This window comes from Delphinapterus leucas, chromosome 4 (assembly GCF_059928025.1).
Source record: "Delphinapterus leucas isolate spDelLeu-1000000601 "Yukka" chromosome 4, BTC_Dleu_Yukka2, whole genome shotgun sequence".
NCBI classification, from domain to species: Eukaryota; Metazoa; Chordata; class Mammalia; order Artiodactyla; family Monodontidae; genus Delphinapterus; species Delphinapterus leucas.
This window is the reverse complement of record NC_143132.1, coordinates 71,336,182-71,354,915: the sequence shown is the minus strand read 5'-3', so window position 1 is coordinate 71,354,915 and position 18,734 is coordinate 71,336,182. Positions and strand designations below refer to the sequence as shown.

The window sequence follows — 18,734 nt, the reverse complement described above, 5'->3', positions numbered from 1 at the left end:
ATAATGATGTCCTATGCAAAAAGAAAAAAATAAACTAGATTGTAAATTTTATTGTTTTAACATGTGTGCACGTTTAGTGACATTTACATTTTGAAATAAAATTTATGATTCATTATTTTTTTAAAAATCTGTGTACCTATTTTGACCTGTTAAAATGAAGCTTATTACTAAATGAATATTTTATTGTACTTGGCTTTTTCATTAGCTATTTTCCTTTATCTTTGCCTTCTTACTTTTTCAATTTATGATCATTACTTCCTTAAAAAATGCATAAAGGCATTATTTCATGTGAGTGTTGACTTTGATTTTTGTAAAATAAGTTATTTGAAAACCTAACACATGGGGCTTTACAAGCATCAATCTTCAGCACAATGTTTTCAAAGCACAAGTGTTTCTGGAATGGTAAGATGTATTGTTTGAAATGTTTTAAATTATCCATTATAAAGTTCTTTTTAATCTTATTGGACATATAATAACTATTTTTGGTTATTTATTTGAGAGCTTATGCATTGGTATAGTACCTGAAAGATTCACTCAAGCACTTTCAGTTGTCTTTTCTTCACATGGTAATAACTCTGTACAAACCTTTGGCAGTCAAAGTTTGATAAATTAATACACTCTTTCTTTTTTACCCAACATTTCCTTACTGGTCATTCTGGAGTAATTCATTATCTGAAAACTAAAGCTCCTCAGGAAAATAACATGTATAGTTTTAAAATTTCCAGTTGTACCCTTGTTTTGTCTGAGAAAGGTAATGAAGAGATGCCTAGACTAGAAATCATGACTCATGGGTTTATTGTTTTGAATTTGTCACTAGCTCACTAAATGACCACAAATTCTTTATGTTACTGCTACATCTTCAGCTTTCTCTTCTCAGAACAGAGAATAATTCCTATTCCCCTCCTTGCTTTAGAAAGTTTTTATGCAATAAGATCAAGTTCTTTGGGAGAAAATCGTTACTCAGAAACAACTTATTAGCTATTTTAATGCATGAATTCTGAATGATTGTGAATGTGGTCCTGTATGTCAGCATCTTCACAAGTATGTGTTAATATGTCTCTTTGCTTGTGTATTTGTGAAACTCGTCATGTGTGTGCATAGCTTGTTTTTGACATTGCTTCATTTTTCTCCACCTCTCCAGTGTCCCTTCCCATCCAGAAGGTCTCAGCACACTGATGATAGTGCCTTGTTAGTGGTAAGAACCTTGCACAAAATGGAATTTTACATTGCTTTGTCTAGAGATTTGGGGAATAGCTACTGTACTTTTCATTCTGAATTGATCTAAATACCATAAAACATGATGAGCATCATTACTAAATGCTTTACAAATAGCTAGAACTGTCTCCCTACATTACTTTTCATGATTTACCCAGTGTTCCAAGTGTTCTGCAGATATGATTCAAATATCTTTGTTAGTGTTTCCAAAAGTAAAACATTTGCATTGAGAACCATATTGGCTTTGTATGTGTGTTTGGAGGAGAGGGAATAATATATTCGTTTTTTAAATGTTTCTAATTCCAGGTGAACTTTATTAATCACTGTTTTGTCTTATAAGTCACCTGTATGATGAATGGTTCCCTTACTTCATGATGCTAATTATACAAATGTATATTTGGCATCCTATTTTATTATCTGTTTTAACCTACTGAAAATCCCAAACTTTGAGATCCCATTTTATATCTTAAACTCAGGGAAACATTAACTTGGAATGCTGTCTACTGATTTTTTTTTTTTTTGCACGGGCCTCTCACTGTTGTGGCCTCTCCTGCTGCGGAGCAGAGGCTCCAGACGCGCAGGCTCAGCGGCCATGGCTCACAGGCTCAGCCACTCCGTGGCATGTGGGATCTTCTTGGACGGGGGCACGAACCCGTGTCCCCTGCATCGGCAGGCAGACTCTCAACCACTGCACCACCAGGGAAGCCCCACTACTGATCATTTTTAATGTTAGTTTACTTTTTTTTTTTAATTTTGTATTTGATTTTATTGGACCCATGCAAATTTAGAAGATACATTAAAACACACTGGTTTACTTTTATTGCCTGTTTCATCAGCTGAAAATGAGTATAACTTCAGAGCTTTATTGAGAGTCTTACTTCTGTCAGCTTTGCAAGAGAATTCTAACCATGTACATAATTGCTTTTCCCATCATGTTTTATGTTATTTTTTTCACCATAGTATTGAAAACTAGCAATTCAAAAGCCTATTGTCTGTAGCAATTCCTGTCTTAGGAGCTAGTAACTGCCACCATTGTGCATACTACTGCATGAACTGCATACTTGAGCATGAGATTTCTATTACATAAACTTTCATTGTCAGAATTTCTGTGTTCTGTAATCATCATTTCCTTTAAGATGGCTAAAGCACATTTTAACTGGCAGTCTTATAAAGAAATAAGCCTCTGGAGTTTTAGTCAAAGTTAATTGGCATGAGAAGCAAATAACAATTTAATGTAGAAAAATATTGAGAGCCTATGGTGATCCAGACACTTTACCAGAATTATCTCCTTCACTCCTCACAGCAGCCTTAAGAGTTAAGGTTAAACTTATCACCATTTTACAAATGATTACTGAGGCACAGAATGTTTTGTCCAGAATGTGACTTCTCCAAGGTCACAGTTAGTAAGTACAAGGCTGGGTTCAAATCTAGATCCAGGTGACTTGGGAACGTGCATGAACACTGTGCTATATTGCCTCCCGTACTGTAATTGAAAACACTTTGAAACACTTTAGGAAACTGAAGATGAGATTTAATAACACATATAGTAAGTGCTGAATGCCCAGGCATTTTTGTCAAGGAAAAAGTGGAATTTGGAAAAACAATAAAATCCCCTTAGCGTGAAATTTGTAATTTCAGCCATTTTCAAAATACATACACTTATATTTTACTTAACAGTATTCATGTCTGGCCTAAATTAGACGGCCTTTAAAAACAAGAACCATGTCTCACATATTTTTGCATGCCAAATAGTGTCCAACATGTATTACAAAAATAGTCATTTTTAACATCATACCTCTGATCTTCTCAAAACTACTTTTCAGTGGCTTCATATAGTAGAATAAAGTCCATATACTTTTTTTTTTAGATTTATTATTTATTTTATTTATTGTTTTGGCTGTGTCAGGTCTTAGTTGCAGCATGTGAGCTTCTCTCTAGTTGTGGCGTGAGCGTTTTCTCTTCTCTAGTTGTGGCGCGCAGACTCTAGAGCACATGGGCTCTGTAGTTGTGGTGCGCAGGTTCCAGAGCCTGTGGACTCTGTGGTTTGCAGCACACAGGCTCTCTCGTTGAGGTGCGTGAGCTCAGTAGCTGTGGCGTGCAGATTTAGTTGCCCCGTGGCATGTGGAATCTTAGTTCCCCGACCAGGGATTGAACTAGTGTCCCCTGCACTGGAAGGCAGATTCTTTACCACTGGACCACCAGGGAAGTTCCAAAATCCATATACTTCTTAACACAGCCTACAAACCCTTTAGAGTAGGTTCCAAACTTCTTAACATGGCCTATAAGCTCCTGTGTACTCTGGGTACTATGTATCTCTCATCTCTGGGGTCATGCTATATCAGCATTTTTTCAGCTCTGAAAATATGGCAAGCCCTTTCCCACCTCAGGATCTTTGCAAATGCTCCTCCCTCTGCATGGAATGCCTCTCATTCCCTGCATATACCCCTTGGTTAATTCCTACTGATCTATCTGGTATCAGCTTAAATGTCACACCCTTAAAATGGCTTTTCTGCAACACCCCTACCCCCAAATCAAATTTGTCTCCACTGTTTTTTTTTTTTTCTTCATAGCACTTTTAGGTGGGTGTTTATTGTTTTGTATCTCCCCCTCTCTCCCCCACCCCCAATAGACTACTAGACTGTAAGCTTCATGGGCACAGGGATATTCTCTGTTGCACTTACCTATGTATACTCAATCCCTACCATAATTCCTGGGATATATTAGTTGCTTAATAAATAATTCCTGAGTGAATAATTCTGATGTATTCTGTACATCTAATAATTGCTCATTAGGGGAGTTCCCTGGTGGTCTAGTGGTTAGGATTCGGCGTTTTCACTGCAGTGGCCCCAGTTCAATCCCTGGTCGGGGAGCTGAGATCCCACAAGCTGTATGGTGTGGCCAAAATGAAAAGTAAAATCACAATCAGAAAAAAAAATCTCAAAAAAAATTGTTTCAAGATAAGTTCTGATGATATAGCAAGTAAATGTTGGATTTCATTTAAAGACCTTGAAGTATGGGATTTGAAATAACTGTTGGTAATGTTTAATATCAGTTACACTAACATTCTCTTAGGATTGCCCTTCAGGCTTCTGTTGCTTTCATATATGTCCCATATGTATCTACATCCCATCTCTAGATACTAGAAAGGATCTAGGCTCATTTCACTTCCTCTTCCTTCCATCCTTTTTTCCTTCTTTGCCAGCATAGTGGCTTTTAGCCTTTTTTTTTTTGGCGGTACGCGGGCCCCTCACTGTTGTGGCCTCTCCCGTTGCGGAGCACAGGCTCCGGGCGCGCAGGCTCAGCGGCCATGGCTCACAGGCCCAGCCGCTTCGCGGCATGTGGGATCCTCCCAGACCGGGGCACGAACCCGTGTCCCCTGCATCGGCAGGCGGACTCTCAACCACTGCGCCACCAGGGAAGCCCTAGCCTTTTTATATTTGAGATTGACAGTAATTCAAGTCCATTTGATCGTAAGGAGGCCCAGGAAATCTAAACAGGTGAAGGCATATACAATGTAAGACTGCTGTCACAGCCTTGTTCTTTGGTACATTTCTTTCCTCACTTTCTTCTGCCTTAAGATAATGTTGCAGTGTGTGTTACATGCTTTGTTTTGCACACACGAAAAAGACGTTGCTATCTATCAGCTCATTAAAAATATAGTTGTATTTATTATATTGACCATCCTACTCACCTTTTCCTAAACACCACATGTGTTCTTGTTCATTTATCCCATGATTCAGATATTTGTGATTGTAGTTTAAATTTTTAAAAATTATTTAACTTATAAAGACTTTAATATCTTTAAGCCTTTGGCATTTTTAATAGATACAATCTTACCCAACGCCCTTTGTGAAAGTTCTGTCTTCTCTGATTTCCACTCCCCACCAAATGAAAAAATTGTCATGTTTTGAGCAGCTTTTATCTGTAATAAAAACTCTGTACAATGGATTCTAACACTTACTGTCTCTAATTATATCTCTAATATATCTAACTAGTTTTATGTAGGCTGGTGAAAGGATAAAGGATTCAAAGAAAAGGAAAATTGTACTTAACTTCTCAGAGGTCATTTGGACTTTTACAGAAGCAGAAATGAAATTTTGGTTCATCCTTAAGGTGTGATGCAAAATCCTCATGTCCTGGCTTCTCACATCAGAGCCATTAAACTGAATTATAATAAATCTAATTTGGATTAATATTGAAAAGATGTTGCTTTTATTCATGCCAATTTTGATCAGTTAAAATGAGTTAAAATGGATTTGTCTCCCCTGTCATAGGAACAGCACAGGACTCATTTGTTTTTAAGGCTATTTTGCTAAAAAAAATTTGATGTACTCAGTTTTTTTTCTATATAAAATCATGTTTAATAAGTCATGCCTTTCATTTCTTGATTAATGTGGTATGAGGTATTGAAATAGTTTGAATTAAACAGGTGGAAAACTGTGTTTAATAAATTACAGGGTTTTTCCCCCCAACTATTCTCTTTCTGCCCTATCAGAAAGAGAAACCATTTGAAAGTTTGTCAGTGACCTTTCCTTTTCTAATTTTACTGACAAGATCTGCCTGCCTGCCTGTCTGACGTTTTGCTAACATAAATGCTGCCTTCTGTTTCTTCTCTTTCTCTTTTGCAATTTAGTCGCTGTCAGGTGTGAATCAAGTGGGCTGTGCTGCTACCCTGCCTCATTCTTCTGCCTTCAGGCCTCTTAAGGTATATCTTGTTATTGTAATTTACCAGGAACTTTGAGGAGGGGATTTGCCCGGGAGGTCTTAAATTTCCCAATGGATTGGTCTAACAACAGTCTGAAATCTAGAATTGTATGAAATATAACTAAACTTATGAAGCTAAGTTTAGCATTAATTTCACTTGAAATTTTTTGGAAGTTTTATTATGCCAGAAACATAGAGCCTTTGTTAATTCTTTATATTGAGATTTTTGTTTGAAATGTCCTTCTAATTTTCTTATCAAAGGGTTGGGGTTTTTTTGTCATGAGTTACTATGTTACTTTGGTTAATATATGATATTGAGTTAACTCTGTTGTCTAATGTGCATGCAAAATAATTTGAGTATCAGTCCCCCAAAGTGTCACTGCCAAAACCCTATTACAGTAGAGGTCAGCAAGCTATGGTCCCTAGGCCACCTGTTTCTGTAAATAGTTTTAGTGACATACAGCCACGCCCATTTGTCTATGGCTGCTTTTGCACTTAAAAGCAGAGTAGGAATAGTTACAATGGAGATCACATGGCCTGGAAGTCTAAATTAAAAACCTGTGGTATTTTATTTTTTAAAGACCTCTAGGGATGGTAATTCCATACTTATTATCATATGATACCTAAGAAATGATTCATAATCCTGACTGTCAACAAGGTCCTCTCCTTTTCTAACTTATATCTGTCCTCCTGTGGTTTTACACCTATTTCTTCTTTTCTTTCCAGAGTGGAGATTTTCTAGTTACTTGGCAGTCCTTATGTGGAGAATCTTTATATTTGAAAACTATTATGATGTCACCCGTGTCTTCTCCGTAAATAAGCTTTGGCCCTTTTATGTGCCTTTCCTAGCCTGTTTGTCCTTATGAACTTTCACAAGTTCTCTGCCCTCCATTTTGGCTTCACAGTTCCCAACTAGAAATATATCCCTCATTAGAGCCCACATAGTACTGAGCATGAAACAAGGGTTATTCACGTCTTATGCTGAGCATTAGGTCGGCTTTTTCCATTTTGGTATTCATTTTGCTGTGTATCCATTGTAATTCTCAGATGTTTTAGTTATATTCCTAAATGATAATTAATTTCTAAACTTTGTATCTTTTGTTTTCCTAAATATTTAATTTTGCTTTTTGAACATTTAAAATTTTCTAATTTCCCGGAATATTTTCAAATTCTTGCATCATGTCCTTCTAAATGCTGACCCCAACTTTATAACATCTGTAAACCTGATAAACCTTCTCTCTGGTTATTATTGAAGCTACACATACCTGGATGACACCTGATAAAACTTTATAATTCTCTTCTATATTAACCTTTTGCTAGCCTTTCTCATCTAGGTTTGTTATTTGAACTACAAAGAAAATTATTTGAGGGACTGTTTTCAAAATTTTTTCAAGGAAGGTATATAACTAGTACCATTCTAGGTATATAGGAGAAAAGTTAATTCGTTACACTCAATGGATACCTTAGGGCATTGGGGCTTATCCTCCCCTAGAATTTTAGTTGAGTAAGGCCAAATCTGAATGTGCCAGAAGTTGTGTAATGTCTAACATTCTTCCTGTCAGACCTGCTGCACTGTCAAATGATTAGTTTAAAAATATTTATTCTTTATTTTTTGGTATCTCAGTTACTTTATTTTTTGGTATCTCAGTTACTCTGAGTAACTCAGTTACTCTGAGATCATACTGCCTAAGCATGATTTTATTTCTTTTGTTGCTTAACTAGGCACTAAAAGTTGACTTTGTATCAGTTTCCATTTTTTGCTCTCCAGTTCTCCAAAAGTTCTCAGATACACCAGTCAATGGCCTCAGCGTGATTTGAACTAATTATTTCAGTATCCTAGAATGTAAGCAGTTAGATTTATAGTTTGAATAAAAATATATTTTTAAAATCACCATTTTGTAAGTCCCCTCTTTTCTGGCTTTGTTTTTCATTACACCCAACTGTATGTTATCTTTTGGTATTTCTGGAGGTAGAGAACATTTGCTGCCATTCAGTGGAATGTGTTTCAGCTCTTCCTTCTAATCTAATAGAGTTGTCTAATAACTTTATTGTTTATTCCTAAATATGTTAAAGTTTCTAGTCTATCTCACTGTAATAGGCCTTTTTAAATTTAAAATTTTTTTCCTCTGTATCTGGAATAATCTCTACTTTTTATGTTTTTCTGTTTGTACCATTGGTCCTAGCTTTCTCCTTCCTACCTCATCTTCCTTGAAAATAAGGATAGTATTTTGCCTCATTGGCCCATTTATTCCTTTTACTAGTGCCTGTTGCTCTTATTTTAAATTAAATTTGTTATTTAAATTTTCATTTCTTCTCAGCATCCTAAACTTAGTTTATTGGCATCTTTAAACTTGATGAACATGTTGTCTTTTTCACTAATGAAGATGTAATACATTGCTTCACTCAGGAGCGCAGCTTACTTTTTAAGTCTTAATTCTCGGTCTAAGAGTATCAAACCAAGGAAACATTACCACAGAATTGTCTTTCAGATCAGTCCAAGAATTTTCTCAACAGCATGGCTTCTGTTTATTTACTTATTTATAGCAGTTAAAATTTCCTGTCATCATTAATCTCACCTGACCCAACTCCAACTTCAGATAAAAGATTTCTGAAAATATTGAAAACCAAAAGGGAGAAAAGAACATGGGAGTGTGTATGTGTATTTGTGTGTGTGTTTTAAAGTCATTCTGTTCAAAAATGTGTCTCAGTTATCATAAATTATTGAGTACAACTCAATGGTTATTGAATATAACTAGCTATCAAGGCCTGAAAACCTGTTGTTATTCTAGCTTTTCTTGATTCTACTCCTCTGCCAAGTCTTCAATATTTTTAACCCAGCTAACCAACGCTTCCTTTTAAATTAGCTTAACTCCGTTCCCTTTTTTTAGGTATACTCTATACCAGTTGAGCTAGTTCTTCCTCCTTCTTTACAGTTCCTTTGGTCAATAAATTAAAAACATCTTGGATTCAAATACTAGTCTCGAAATACAACTATCATCTTTAAATACCTCACTTCCTAACTGAAATGAAGAAACCTTCATCACTCTTTCTTAAAACATTACTCAAGGAGGGGGGTAGGAATACTTTAGAAAGTATGCCAGAAAAATACTATTATAAAATAAAATTTTATTCTCTTCTATACATTCCCCAATAAAATTTTCTGCCTTAGGATGATTTCATTTTTCACAGTCATAGGAAAGGCCTGTTATATAATAGGACTATCTTTAGAGAATGCATTACATAAATCTTATATTCTCTAGAACTAAATAAAGTTTGGCCTTGGGGAGGTGGTGGGATGAATTGGGAGATTGGGATTGACATACATACACTATTGATACTATGTATAAAATAGATAACTAATGAGAACCTACTGTATAGCACAGGGAACTCTACTCAATGCTTTGTGGTGACCTAAATGAGAAGGAAATCCAAAAAAGAGGGGATATATGTATACATATAGTTGATTTACTTTGCTGTACAGTAGAAACTAACACGACATTGTAAAGCAACTGTACTCCAGTAAAAATTAATTTTAAAAAAACTTTGGCCTTAAAAAATATTCAGAATTATTATACGAATTCTCATTTCTAGACTTAATTTTGGAGGAGAGTTGCATGTTTTTTTTCTTTTATTGATATAATCCCAAATGTGGAAAGAGGTACTTTCCATAAATGTGGAAAGTACCTCTTCTTGAATAATAATTATTGATGTATCTATGTTTCTCCACAGAATGATCACAGATCTAATGCTATATCAAGTTCACCTACAACAGAAACAGGTAATAGACACAAAAGTGCAATTAACCACTTCCCAATTATAATTCTTTACCAGGATTTTCCTGATAAATTGCTCCTTAGATGGCTGTGGCTTCCTTTTCTGAAATGAGAAATCAGGCACAAAATTGGGAACTCTGCACATTTTTCACTTTTTAATTCAACTAGTCGTTCAACCACTCAGCCATTTGATATGAAAAAATGAGCAAGAGCTAGCAGGGCTGTAGGTTTGCAAGAGACTATATTTAATATATTAACATTCATTTTGCCTTTATTGAATACCAAAAGTAACATGACAATTAAAAATACATACAAACAGGGATTTCCCTGGTAGTGTAGTGGTTAGGATTCCAGGCTTTTACTGCCATGGCCTAGGTTCAATCCCTTGTTGGGAAACTGAGATCCCACAAGCTGTGCAGCCCGGCCCCCAAAAAAATAAGAATAAAAATACATACAAGCAGCCCTCCCACTTTCAGGGTTACTTTTCTTTTCTTCTTTTTTTAAGTATTTATTTATTTGGCTGCTCCAGGTCTGAGTTGCGGCATGTGGGATTTTTAGTTGCGGTATGCAGGATATTTTAGTTGTGGCACGCGGGATCTAGTTCCCTGACCAGGGATCGAACCTGGGCCCCCTGCATTGGGAGCGTGGAGTCTTAACCTTTAGCTCATGAGGGAAGTCCTGGAGGTTACTTTTCTATACCAGATTTTCTATTAATAAACAAAATTATCATTTTGTATCATTGCAATATTTAACTTTTTTCTTCATTTGCCATTTATTGAACTTTTGTCATGTGTCTGTTATTATATTTAATTTTTTTCCATCTTCTTTAATCTTATTTTGCTTTTCCATGCTGATTCAGTTCATCATTCCCCTGCATATTCTTTTCCTGCTGCTATTCAGAGAAACCAGGCCCAGCGCCCTGAAAGCTTCCTTTTCAGAGGAGCTGTCAGGGCAGAAACAAATAAAGGTAGGTGGCAGTGCTAAAAGGGGCATTGGGGGGGCTTGGGGGATGGTGGTTATACAATGACATTATACATTACATGCTTTTAAACTTCTACCCTGGGAATTCCCTGGCAGGCCAGTGGTTAGGACCCTGCGCAGTCACTGCCGGGGCCCTGGTTCAACCCTGAGTCAGGGAACTAAGATCCCGCAAGCCGCACGGTGAGGCCAGACAAACAAACAAATAAATAAATAAACTTCTACCCTGAGATGTCACCAAGGCAAAAGTTTTAAACTCTGCGTTTGTCTGTGATCTCACTGATATTAAAGGAAGAGAATCTTAATCTTGTTTGAATTCATTTTGGTCAGAAAGTTTCTCAGTACCACCTAAAAGCAGGTTATAGTGTTTGAACAAAAAAATTACTCTTTCAGGGCTTCAGGGAATGTCCCTTCTCTCTGTAGTATGCTCTTTTTCAGATTTTTCTGTTGGTAAAGCTGTTTTCTGTGTTGTTAAAGAAATGAATCAGTAATTTAAAAAAAACCAAACTATTTAGTCTCATGGTTTTTAGTTAATGTGGCATATTTCTGCCTGACCCCCAAAGAAGTTACCTAGAAGTGGAAACAGACATTTCACTCCCAAAATAACTATTTTTAACATAACTGATAGATAAACTCACAGCGAGATTTAAACTCAAACCAGAGATGCACTGCTGGTGGGATTGTTAATTAGCATGGAAAACTGTTTACATTATCTGCTAATGGTGAACCCTTGTATATCCTATGACTAGCAGTTTTGCTTTCTGAAATATGTACACATCTGTACCAAAAGATATGTCCAAATTATTCATAGCAACATTATTCATAATAGCCCCAAACTGAATGTCCATCAACAATAGAATGGATAAATAATTGTGTATATTTGTACCATGGGATACTAAATAAGCAATGAAAATGAACACATTAATATACATAACAACGTGGATAAATCTTATAATGTTGATCAAAAGAAGCCAAACGTAAAAACATACACACATATAATACGGTTTTATATGTAGAAAGTTCAAAAATGGACAAAACTAATCTGTGGTGTTAGAAGCCAGGAGGTACATAGTTAGAACCTGTGGTACTAGAAATAACTGTTGGGTACTGATACTGATGGGTAGGGAACATGAGAGGGTCTCCTGGGTGTTGGTAATGTTGCATTTATTGACTTGCTTGTGTCTGCTTTGTGATGATAATTTATTCAGCTGTTTGCTTATGATTTGTCTAATTTTTTGCATGCAATATTTTTCAATAGAAACGTTTTTAAATGGATGTAATCAAACACACAAAGTAGTTGAGCCAAATGGGTAATGGACATTTGGTAGTTTTTATACTATTCTCCCTATTATTGTGCATATTTTTAAATTTCCATAATAAAAACTTTTTTTAAAAGGTCACTCCAGAAGTAGAAAGTGCTGTACTTTCAAGGAAACTGTGGTCAGGTGGATCTGAGTATTTTTGCAGCACTGGCAGTCACTTTCTATCTTACGTACCAATATTTTTTAGGTCATGCGTCACCCCTTCTTTCATCTTCTGCACCTACCACTGATTTTAAAGATCCGGTAACAAGACAGAATTCAAGACAGAGAGAAGAAGAGCTGGAATTAATAGATCAACTACGGAAAGTATGTACATTGCCTTTGAATTACATTTTTCAGTGATACTGGTGTAGCCCATAATCCTGGCATCACTTGTTCATTTGACTTATAATTTTTAATAGAATCAACAAGTGTCCATTGTGTGCTGTGATGCCCATTGTGTGATGAATTTTTTCACTTGTTTACTAGGAAAATGAGATGGGTTGTTCCATAAAGCTCAACCCCTGACCCTACTCATTTAAAATTTTTTTCTGCCTAATGATTTAAAGAAATCTTGTTAGAGTAATAATAATTCATATGTATGTACACATATACATATATTGATACATACCACACTTACATCATACGTAGTGTTTATTTTAAAATTGGATCTAGTTGTTTTTTGTTTTTTAGTCAGAAAATTGTAAATGAATTCTGTTGTGGAACTTTGCAGCACTGTCGCCTGGCTGCCATACGTATGTATATATATATGATCTCCTTAAGTTATTGACTTAGGATAGAAAGATAAAATAGAGATTGTGGTACTTAAGTTATTTGCTTTTTAACTTGATTTCTAATTAAAAATATTCCATTGTGACTCCATTATGTCCTGTGTGTCAACCACTCTTGAATTAATATATTTCACATTTTCCTGTTCTTTTAGCATATTGAGTACCGGTTAAAAGTATCTCTGCCTTGTGATCTTGGAGCAGCTCTAACCGATGGTGTTGTTCTTTGCCATTTGGCCAATCATGTGCGGCCTCGATCTGTCCCAAGCATTCACGTTCCCTCACCAGCTGTAGTAAGTTTATAATGCTTAAAAAAAAGTTGGCTCTTCATCAGACATTTGTTAAGTACAGAGGCGGGCACTGTGCAGAATGCTAAGGGTACAAATATGAATAGAGTCCAGCCCCTGCCTTCCGGGTCTCACTTATACTAGAGAAAAAGTAGGCATGTAAACAATAACTTACAGCTGTGTGTGATGTTATAAAAGAGGTATGTAAGAAGTGTGCTATGGGAATACGAAAAAGGGGCCACTTCAACTCTGTCTGGAAAGTTCAGGAAAGCCTTCCCAGAGGAGGTAAAATTTGAACTAATTCTTGATGTATGAGTAGGAATTTGCCAGCAGTACAGAGAGGGAGAACAGCATTCTGGGCATAGTATTTCTAGACTAAAAAGCTAAGGAAGATCATGGCATATTCAAGGATTTCTTAAGTTGTTCAGAATAGATCATTCACAAGGTGTTGGTTTAAATGGCAGAGGATGTAGCTAGAGAGGTAAGCTGAGGGCCACGTGACAAGGGCCTCATGTCCCATGTCAGGGAGATAGAAGTTTATCTTAGTGTAGACAATCAGGAAACACAGAAAGAATTTGAGAGGAATAATGTGATTATAATTGCAGTTTAGAATGATGAATATTTCAGGGGTAGAAGTGACATGATTGAGGGACCAACCTCAGGTGGAAAATGAGGCAGAATATGCATTCAAGATGACTGGCAGGTTTTTTTTTTGACTGCTGGTTAGATATGGACATCAGTATCAGGATGGCAACCCACAAGAGAAAGAGCAAGTTTTAGATTGACACAACTCTCCTTTTTCTTCCTTCAAAATTTTTAAATATTTTTTCCATTCTTTTTTATTTATTTATTTGGCTGCATCAGGTCTTCGTTGCAGCACGCAAGATCTTTATTGCAGCAGGCGGCTCCTTCATCGTGGCAGGGGTTCTCTTCATTGCAGGCTTCTTTCTAGTTGTGGCATGTGGGCTCAGTAGTTGCGGCGCACACCTTCAAGTTTTTATTAAGATTTCAAACCTTCAGAAAAACTGAAAGAATAACACAAAGAATACCCTTAAAGCCTCCACCTAGAGCTGACATTCATTGCATCTTGCCATCTTGCTTTGTCTATATTTATGCATGTTCATGTGTGTGTGTATTTTAATTGCACCATTTAAAAGTTGGAGATATTATAACACCTTACCCCCTAAATATTTCTGAGAATTTTCCTAGGCCACCTTGCTCTTACCCATAGCCTGAAGCCAGGGATGAACAATGTGGTGGCTGAGCCCTGTTCCTCAAGGTGGGAGTGTGATGTGATTCATTCACAGGGCTCCCTATGGGATCAGGCTGAAACTGAGAAGGGACAGCTCTGAGCCCTTAGCAGCCAGCAGGGAGTCGGGGTAGGAAATGAGGATGGATGCACAGGCTAAGAAAAGAGACATTGGGTGAGGCGCCAATAGCATCCACAAGTTATATTCAGATTTCCCCAGTTGTTCCAAGAATATCTTTCATGGCTGCTCTGCTCCTCTCCCCTCGCTAGTATGCACACACAACAGGATGTAATCAAGGCTTCCACATTGCATTTGATTATTATTTGATGTTGTGACAGCTCTTTTGATGAGTCTGAATGGATATTGTGCATCTGTAACATGCTTAGCAGTGTCTAACCTTTTCAAAGGTTTTGCCCTCATCTCATTTTCTGGTCATTTGTTGTTATTTAGCACATACTTCCTGGTGCAAATCCTTTACTCAAATTGCAGTTGTATCTAGGCCTATAGATTGCCACTCTGGACATTCATCTTGCTGCCTCCCCAGATGCAAATCATTTAAGCCTCCCAAGGACCTTTGATTCTAATTATAAAAGCTGCTTTGTTACCAAGGTCCCAAGAGGCTGATATGCCCCTTTCCCCTCTAGCATATCCAAAAACAGAGTCACACATTTGCTTCTAAAGAAAATAGGTAGCCATTTTTTATTTAGTGACCTCAGAAAGCAGGCATTCAGCTTTGTGTAGAAAAGGCAGAGAGGAACAGTAGCACTACCAAATCAACTGTGCCCCCAAAGACTTGAAAGACTTGGTTTTGCTCCTAAAGGTGGTGATTAAGAGAACAGGAATTGACATGCTATTGGGCAATGCCAGAAGGGGAAGGGCTTATTCATACTTTGCATTCTTCCCAGTTTCTGTCAACTGAATTAAGAAAAATAAATTTTTTTAGTAATAAAGAAAGACAAATCTATCATTCTTCATTTTCAGGGGAAATACTTAGGAAGTAGCAAGGAGCTCATGTAGAAAGTGGAATATGAGAGCAAGGGTGACTGAGGTTCTTTATCTTCATCAACCAAACATAGTGCCTTTCATTTAAGAATGTAAAATATTTACATACAGGAAAAATAGAACTATTTTATCAATGTTAAACCACTTAGAGACATAAAACACATGGACCTTCTTGTCAAAGAAACATGATATAACATGAAATTAGAGCATTTAAAACTTGCTAATGAAATCAACAACAACATTTAGTCATATTTATTGAGCAGCTAGTCAGTGGTAGGTATTCTGAATAGGATGAAAGGTACAGAGATGAGTTACAAGTGGTCCATTCTCTCAAGAACATGAATTCCTCTTAAAAAGTAAAATAAATAAAAGAGGTCTTTCCTGAAATAGTATCCTCGACACTTAAAAACAAGTAGGCCTGGGGCTTCCCTGGTGCCGCAGTGGTTGAGAGTCCGCCTGATGATGCAGGGGACACGGGTTCGTGCCCTGGTCCGGGAAGATTCCCACATGCCGCGGAGCGGCTGGGCCTGTGAGCCATGGCCGCTGAGCCTGCGCGTCCGGAGCCTGTGCTCCACAATGGGAGAGGCCACAACAGTGAGAGGCCCGCGTACCGCAAAAAAAAAAAAGCAAGTAGGCCTACTAAATAAAATTGTTTAAGAGGATATCTTTTGGGTTAATAAATGACCTATAAAGTTGAGAAACACCTCAGTATGTAAAACTTCCCAAATTATAACATTTGGGGGTGGAAAAATGGACTTTGAGTCAACCAGATGAAAACCATCCAGTATTTTAATTAAAAGCAAAAAAAAAAACCCTCGCTTTTAAATTATGATACTGATTATTATGAATAAGTCAATATTGCTTTAATAGGGATACTGTTACAGTACTAGATTTCAGTATAAATATTTATTATCTATTTTTCCTTCATACTGAATTGCTCTCCCTCATATTAGACTATTTCTTCCCTTATTTTGTTCTTCTGACCATACAGAGAGCTTTGTAACTTAACTTTCTTAGAGATTTTTCCTGATGAGAATATAAAATTAAAGCCAAATAAAAATGAAAAACCGTAGCAGTTTCTTTGTGGCTACATTAACACATAGTGATTTATTGTAATTCTTTGAAAACCTGCTAATTAGATCTGAGTGTAACTTAAAAAACACTTTCATGATGTACTGTATGAACCAGGCTTTCCCCCCCCCCCAGTTCAAGAAATGATCCCTCATTGTAAGGGGAGGTCATAAGTCCAGGTATTTCAAAAGAAACTCAGAAGGGCACTTGTGCTTGTAACCATTAGGTTATAATTCATCTTTCTTTGTTATTTGGGGAGGATCTATGATGTATGATAAACTGCTGTTTGGTTGTTCAATAGGCATAGGTTTTAAGTAGTACAGTTCACATTGTTAGAAGTGCACATTGAATCATATAAAAAAATCATTACAAATATTGTGATGTGACAACTCTTTGAAAGAACCATATCACCAAGGAAGATGACCTGAAAAAATGCTGAATCATTTCAATTTTCAAATAGCAAAATCATTTATTTCTTGTTCCTTTCAGTCTAGTTCCTTTCCTCTTGCTGAAATTATTTACTGTCTTCCCCAAAAACTCACATAAGATTTCTTATTCAGATCGGGCTGTACATTACAGAAATGAAACAGGCTCTACATGGCTATCCAAAACCATGTTTTATGTCATCCGAAGTTCTGGAAAAGCTTTTGGGGATAGCAGGTTCCTCTGATACTTGACTTAAGGCAAAATCATGAGTCCTTCTACACTCCAGAGTGATAGGGAGTCTACACCCCTGGGTCCTTTTAACTAGCCATTCCATTGGACACATACAGAGCGGGGATGTGTAGCCTGGGATTCATGCACTCCTAGGGCTTCCAGCACTCGTTGAACTCCCTAAAATTGTATGCATGTGTATTCTTCCAAAGAGTAGATTCACAGCTTTCATCAGACTAGAAGAAGGAGTTGTATCCCAATTATGAAACACTGACCTACATCCCTGGGATTTAGACAAATGCTAAGAGAAGGAATAACTGGAGACAGATTATGGTTCCCCACTCCATTTCCCCTTCATCAGTCAGAAATCTGCTCTTTGTAGGGGAAATCTCAAAGGAATCTTTTTATTCTACTCCTTAACCCCTGACCCACACACATTTAGGGTGCTAGTACTCCTCATAGAGATAATGCTGAGTTGGACCCCAGGATCACTATTCTGAGCTTTCTTTTCTTTTTGTCTGAGATGGTGGTGACTCTTGGACCAGTTTCTTACTTAGCAACACGAACTCTATCTTTTTATCCTTTCTTTTGCACAGAAGGAAACTTGTTTTTCTGCCTATGCAGTAAGACCTATTTCATTCTGTCCTTCCAACATCTAAGGGAGATGTTTCAGAAATGTAGGGGTCCTTCTTTCATAGAACAAAATGCCCAGGTCCCCTTCTTTTGTTAGAGTCTCACATTCATGATCCACCTGTGCACACGACGCCCCTAGCCTTCTCTCCCAAACTCAGATCAAGATCCTGGTCTGCTTAGCTAAGGTCCCTTCAGAATAAGGGAAGCTAGTTGCATTGATTCTGCTTCCATTTCTACTGGTATATGGAGAGGGAGTTTCTAGCTAATGAAAAATTCTTCTAAGTGAAAAGCAGTTGTCCTATGTTTTCTTTGCCCAGTTTCTCTTAAAGTTAAGCCCATGTCCCAATAGCTTTCACCACAGTGACTTTCCTATTACGCCTCAATTCACCTTACCTCCCTCTTAACTAGCAAGGAGTTAAAACCACAGCATCAATCCTACCGTGAACACCCGCTCTTTCACATGTAAAAAGTCTAAGAGAAGGAGCCCAGCTGCAGCGTGAATTAGCAAGTGTGAACCCCTATGATTGTTCTTCTCCTTCTGTTAAGAAGATTCTGATTCTATTTATGTTTCACATTTGGGGGTTTTTTTGTTTTTTTTTTTTACTTTTTTACCTCAGTTACAGAAGAACTTGTCATAGGCAAGAAGGGGTGTTCTTCATGGAAACCTGTTATCTTCTTTCTAGACTTAATTTTGAAAGCTTTTCACTTTGAAATTTTAAAATTATTATTACTCTCCTTCCATCTCAGTTGTTGCCTTTTATAAAACTTTTATGATAAAGCCAATCCTAGTGTCTGCTAGGTTTCTCAGGCCAAGATTATAGTACGTTCAGCCATTACTATGTAGTTATCTTGTTTCCCGTCTTCTTGGCAACAGTATGATATTCCGTCTTTGAAGAAAACCCAGATATTCACAAGTGAAACCGTTTTTTTTCTAGAGATGGTACAGGCTTTCATCTGCTTTGTAACAACCATAGGTCAGATTTCCTGCAAATGTTTGGCTTCCATGCCTGATACTTAAACCAACAGATGAATTTGAACAATTGAGTTTGTTAATCACTTTGGGAAATGAGATTCAGAT

At 37.0% G+C, this 18,734-nt stretch overlaps 1 protein-coding gene across 15 annotated transcripts in view; it reads left to right on the top strand.

Moving 5' to 3' along the window:
* The window catches only part of LRCH3 (leucine rich repeats and calponin homology domain containing 3), a 116,199-nt gene that overhangs the window by 87,050 nt on the left and 10,415 nt on the right, over positions 1–18,734 (top strand). For 4 of the 15 annotated variants that reach the window (XM_022568029.3, XM_022567958.2, XM_022568020.2 and 1 more), the window contains 6 exons: positions 1,142–1,195; positions 5,849–5,920; positions 9,649–9,697; positions 10,552–10,659; positions 12,180–12,298; positions 12,915–13,052. In XM_022568029.3, coding sequence (XP_022423737.2) covers positions 1,142–1,195; positions 5,849–5,920; positions 9,649–9,697; positions 10,552–10,659; positions 12,180–12,298; positions 12,915–13,052 — 540 coding nt within the window. The remainder of the gene's footprint in view (positions 1–1,141; positions 1,196–5,848; positions 5,921–9,648; positions 9,698–10,551; positions 10,660–12,179; positions 12,299–12,914; positions 13,053–18,734) is intronic. The other 11 variants (XM_030760963.2, XM_022567995.2, XM_022567967.2 and 8 more) reach the window with 6 other exon arrangements.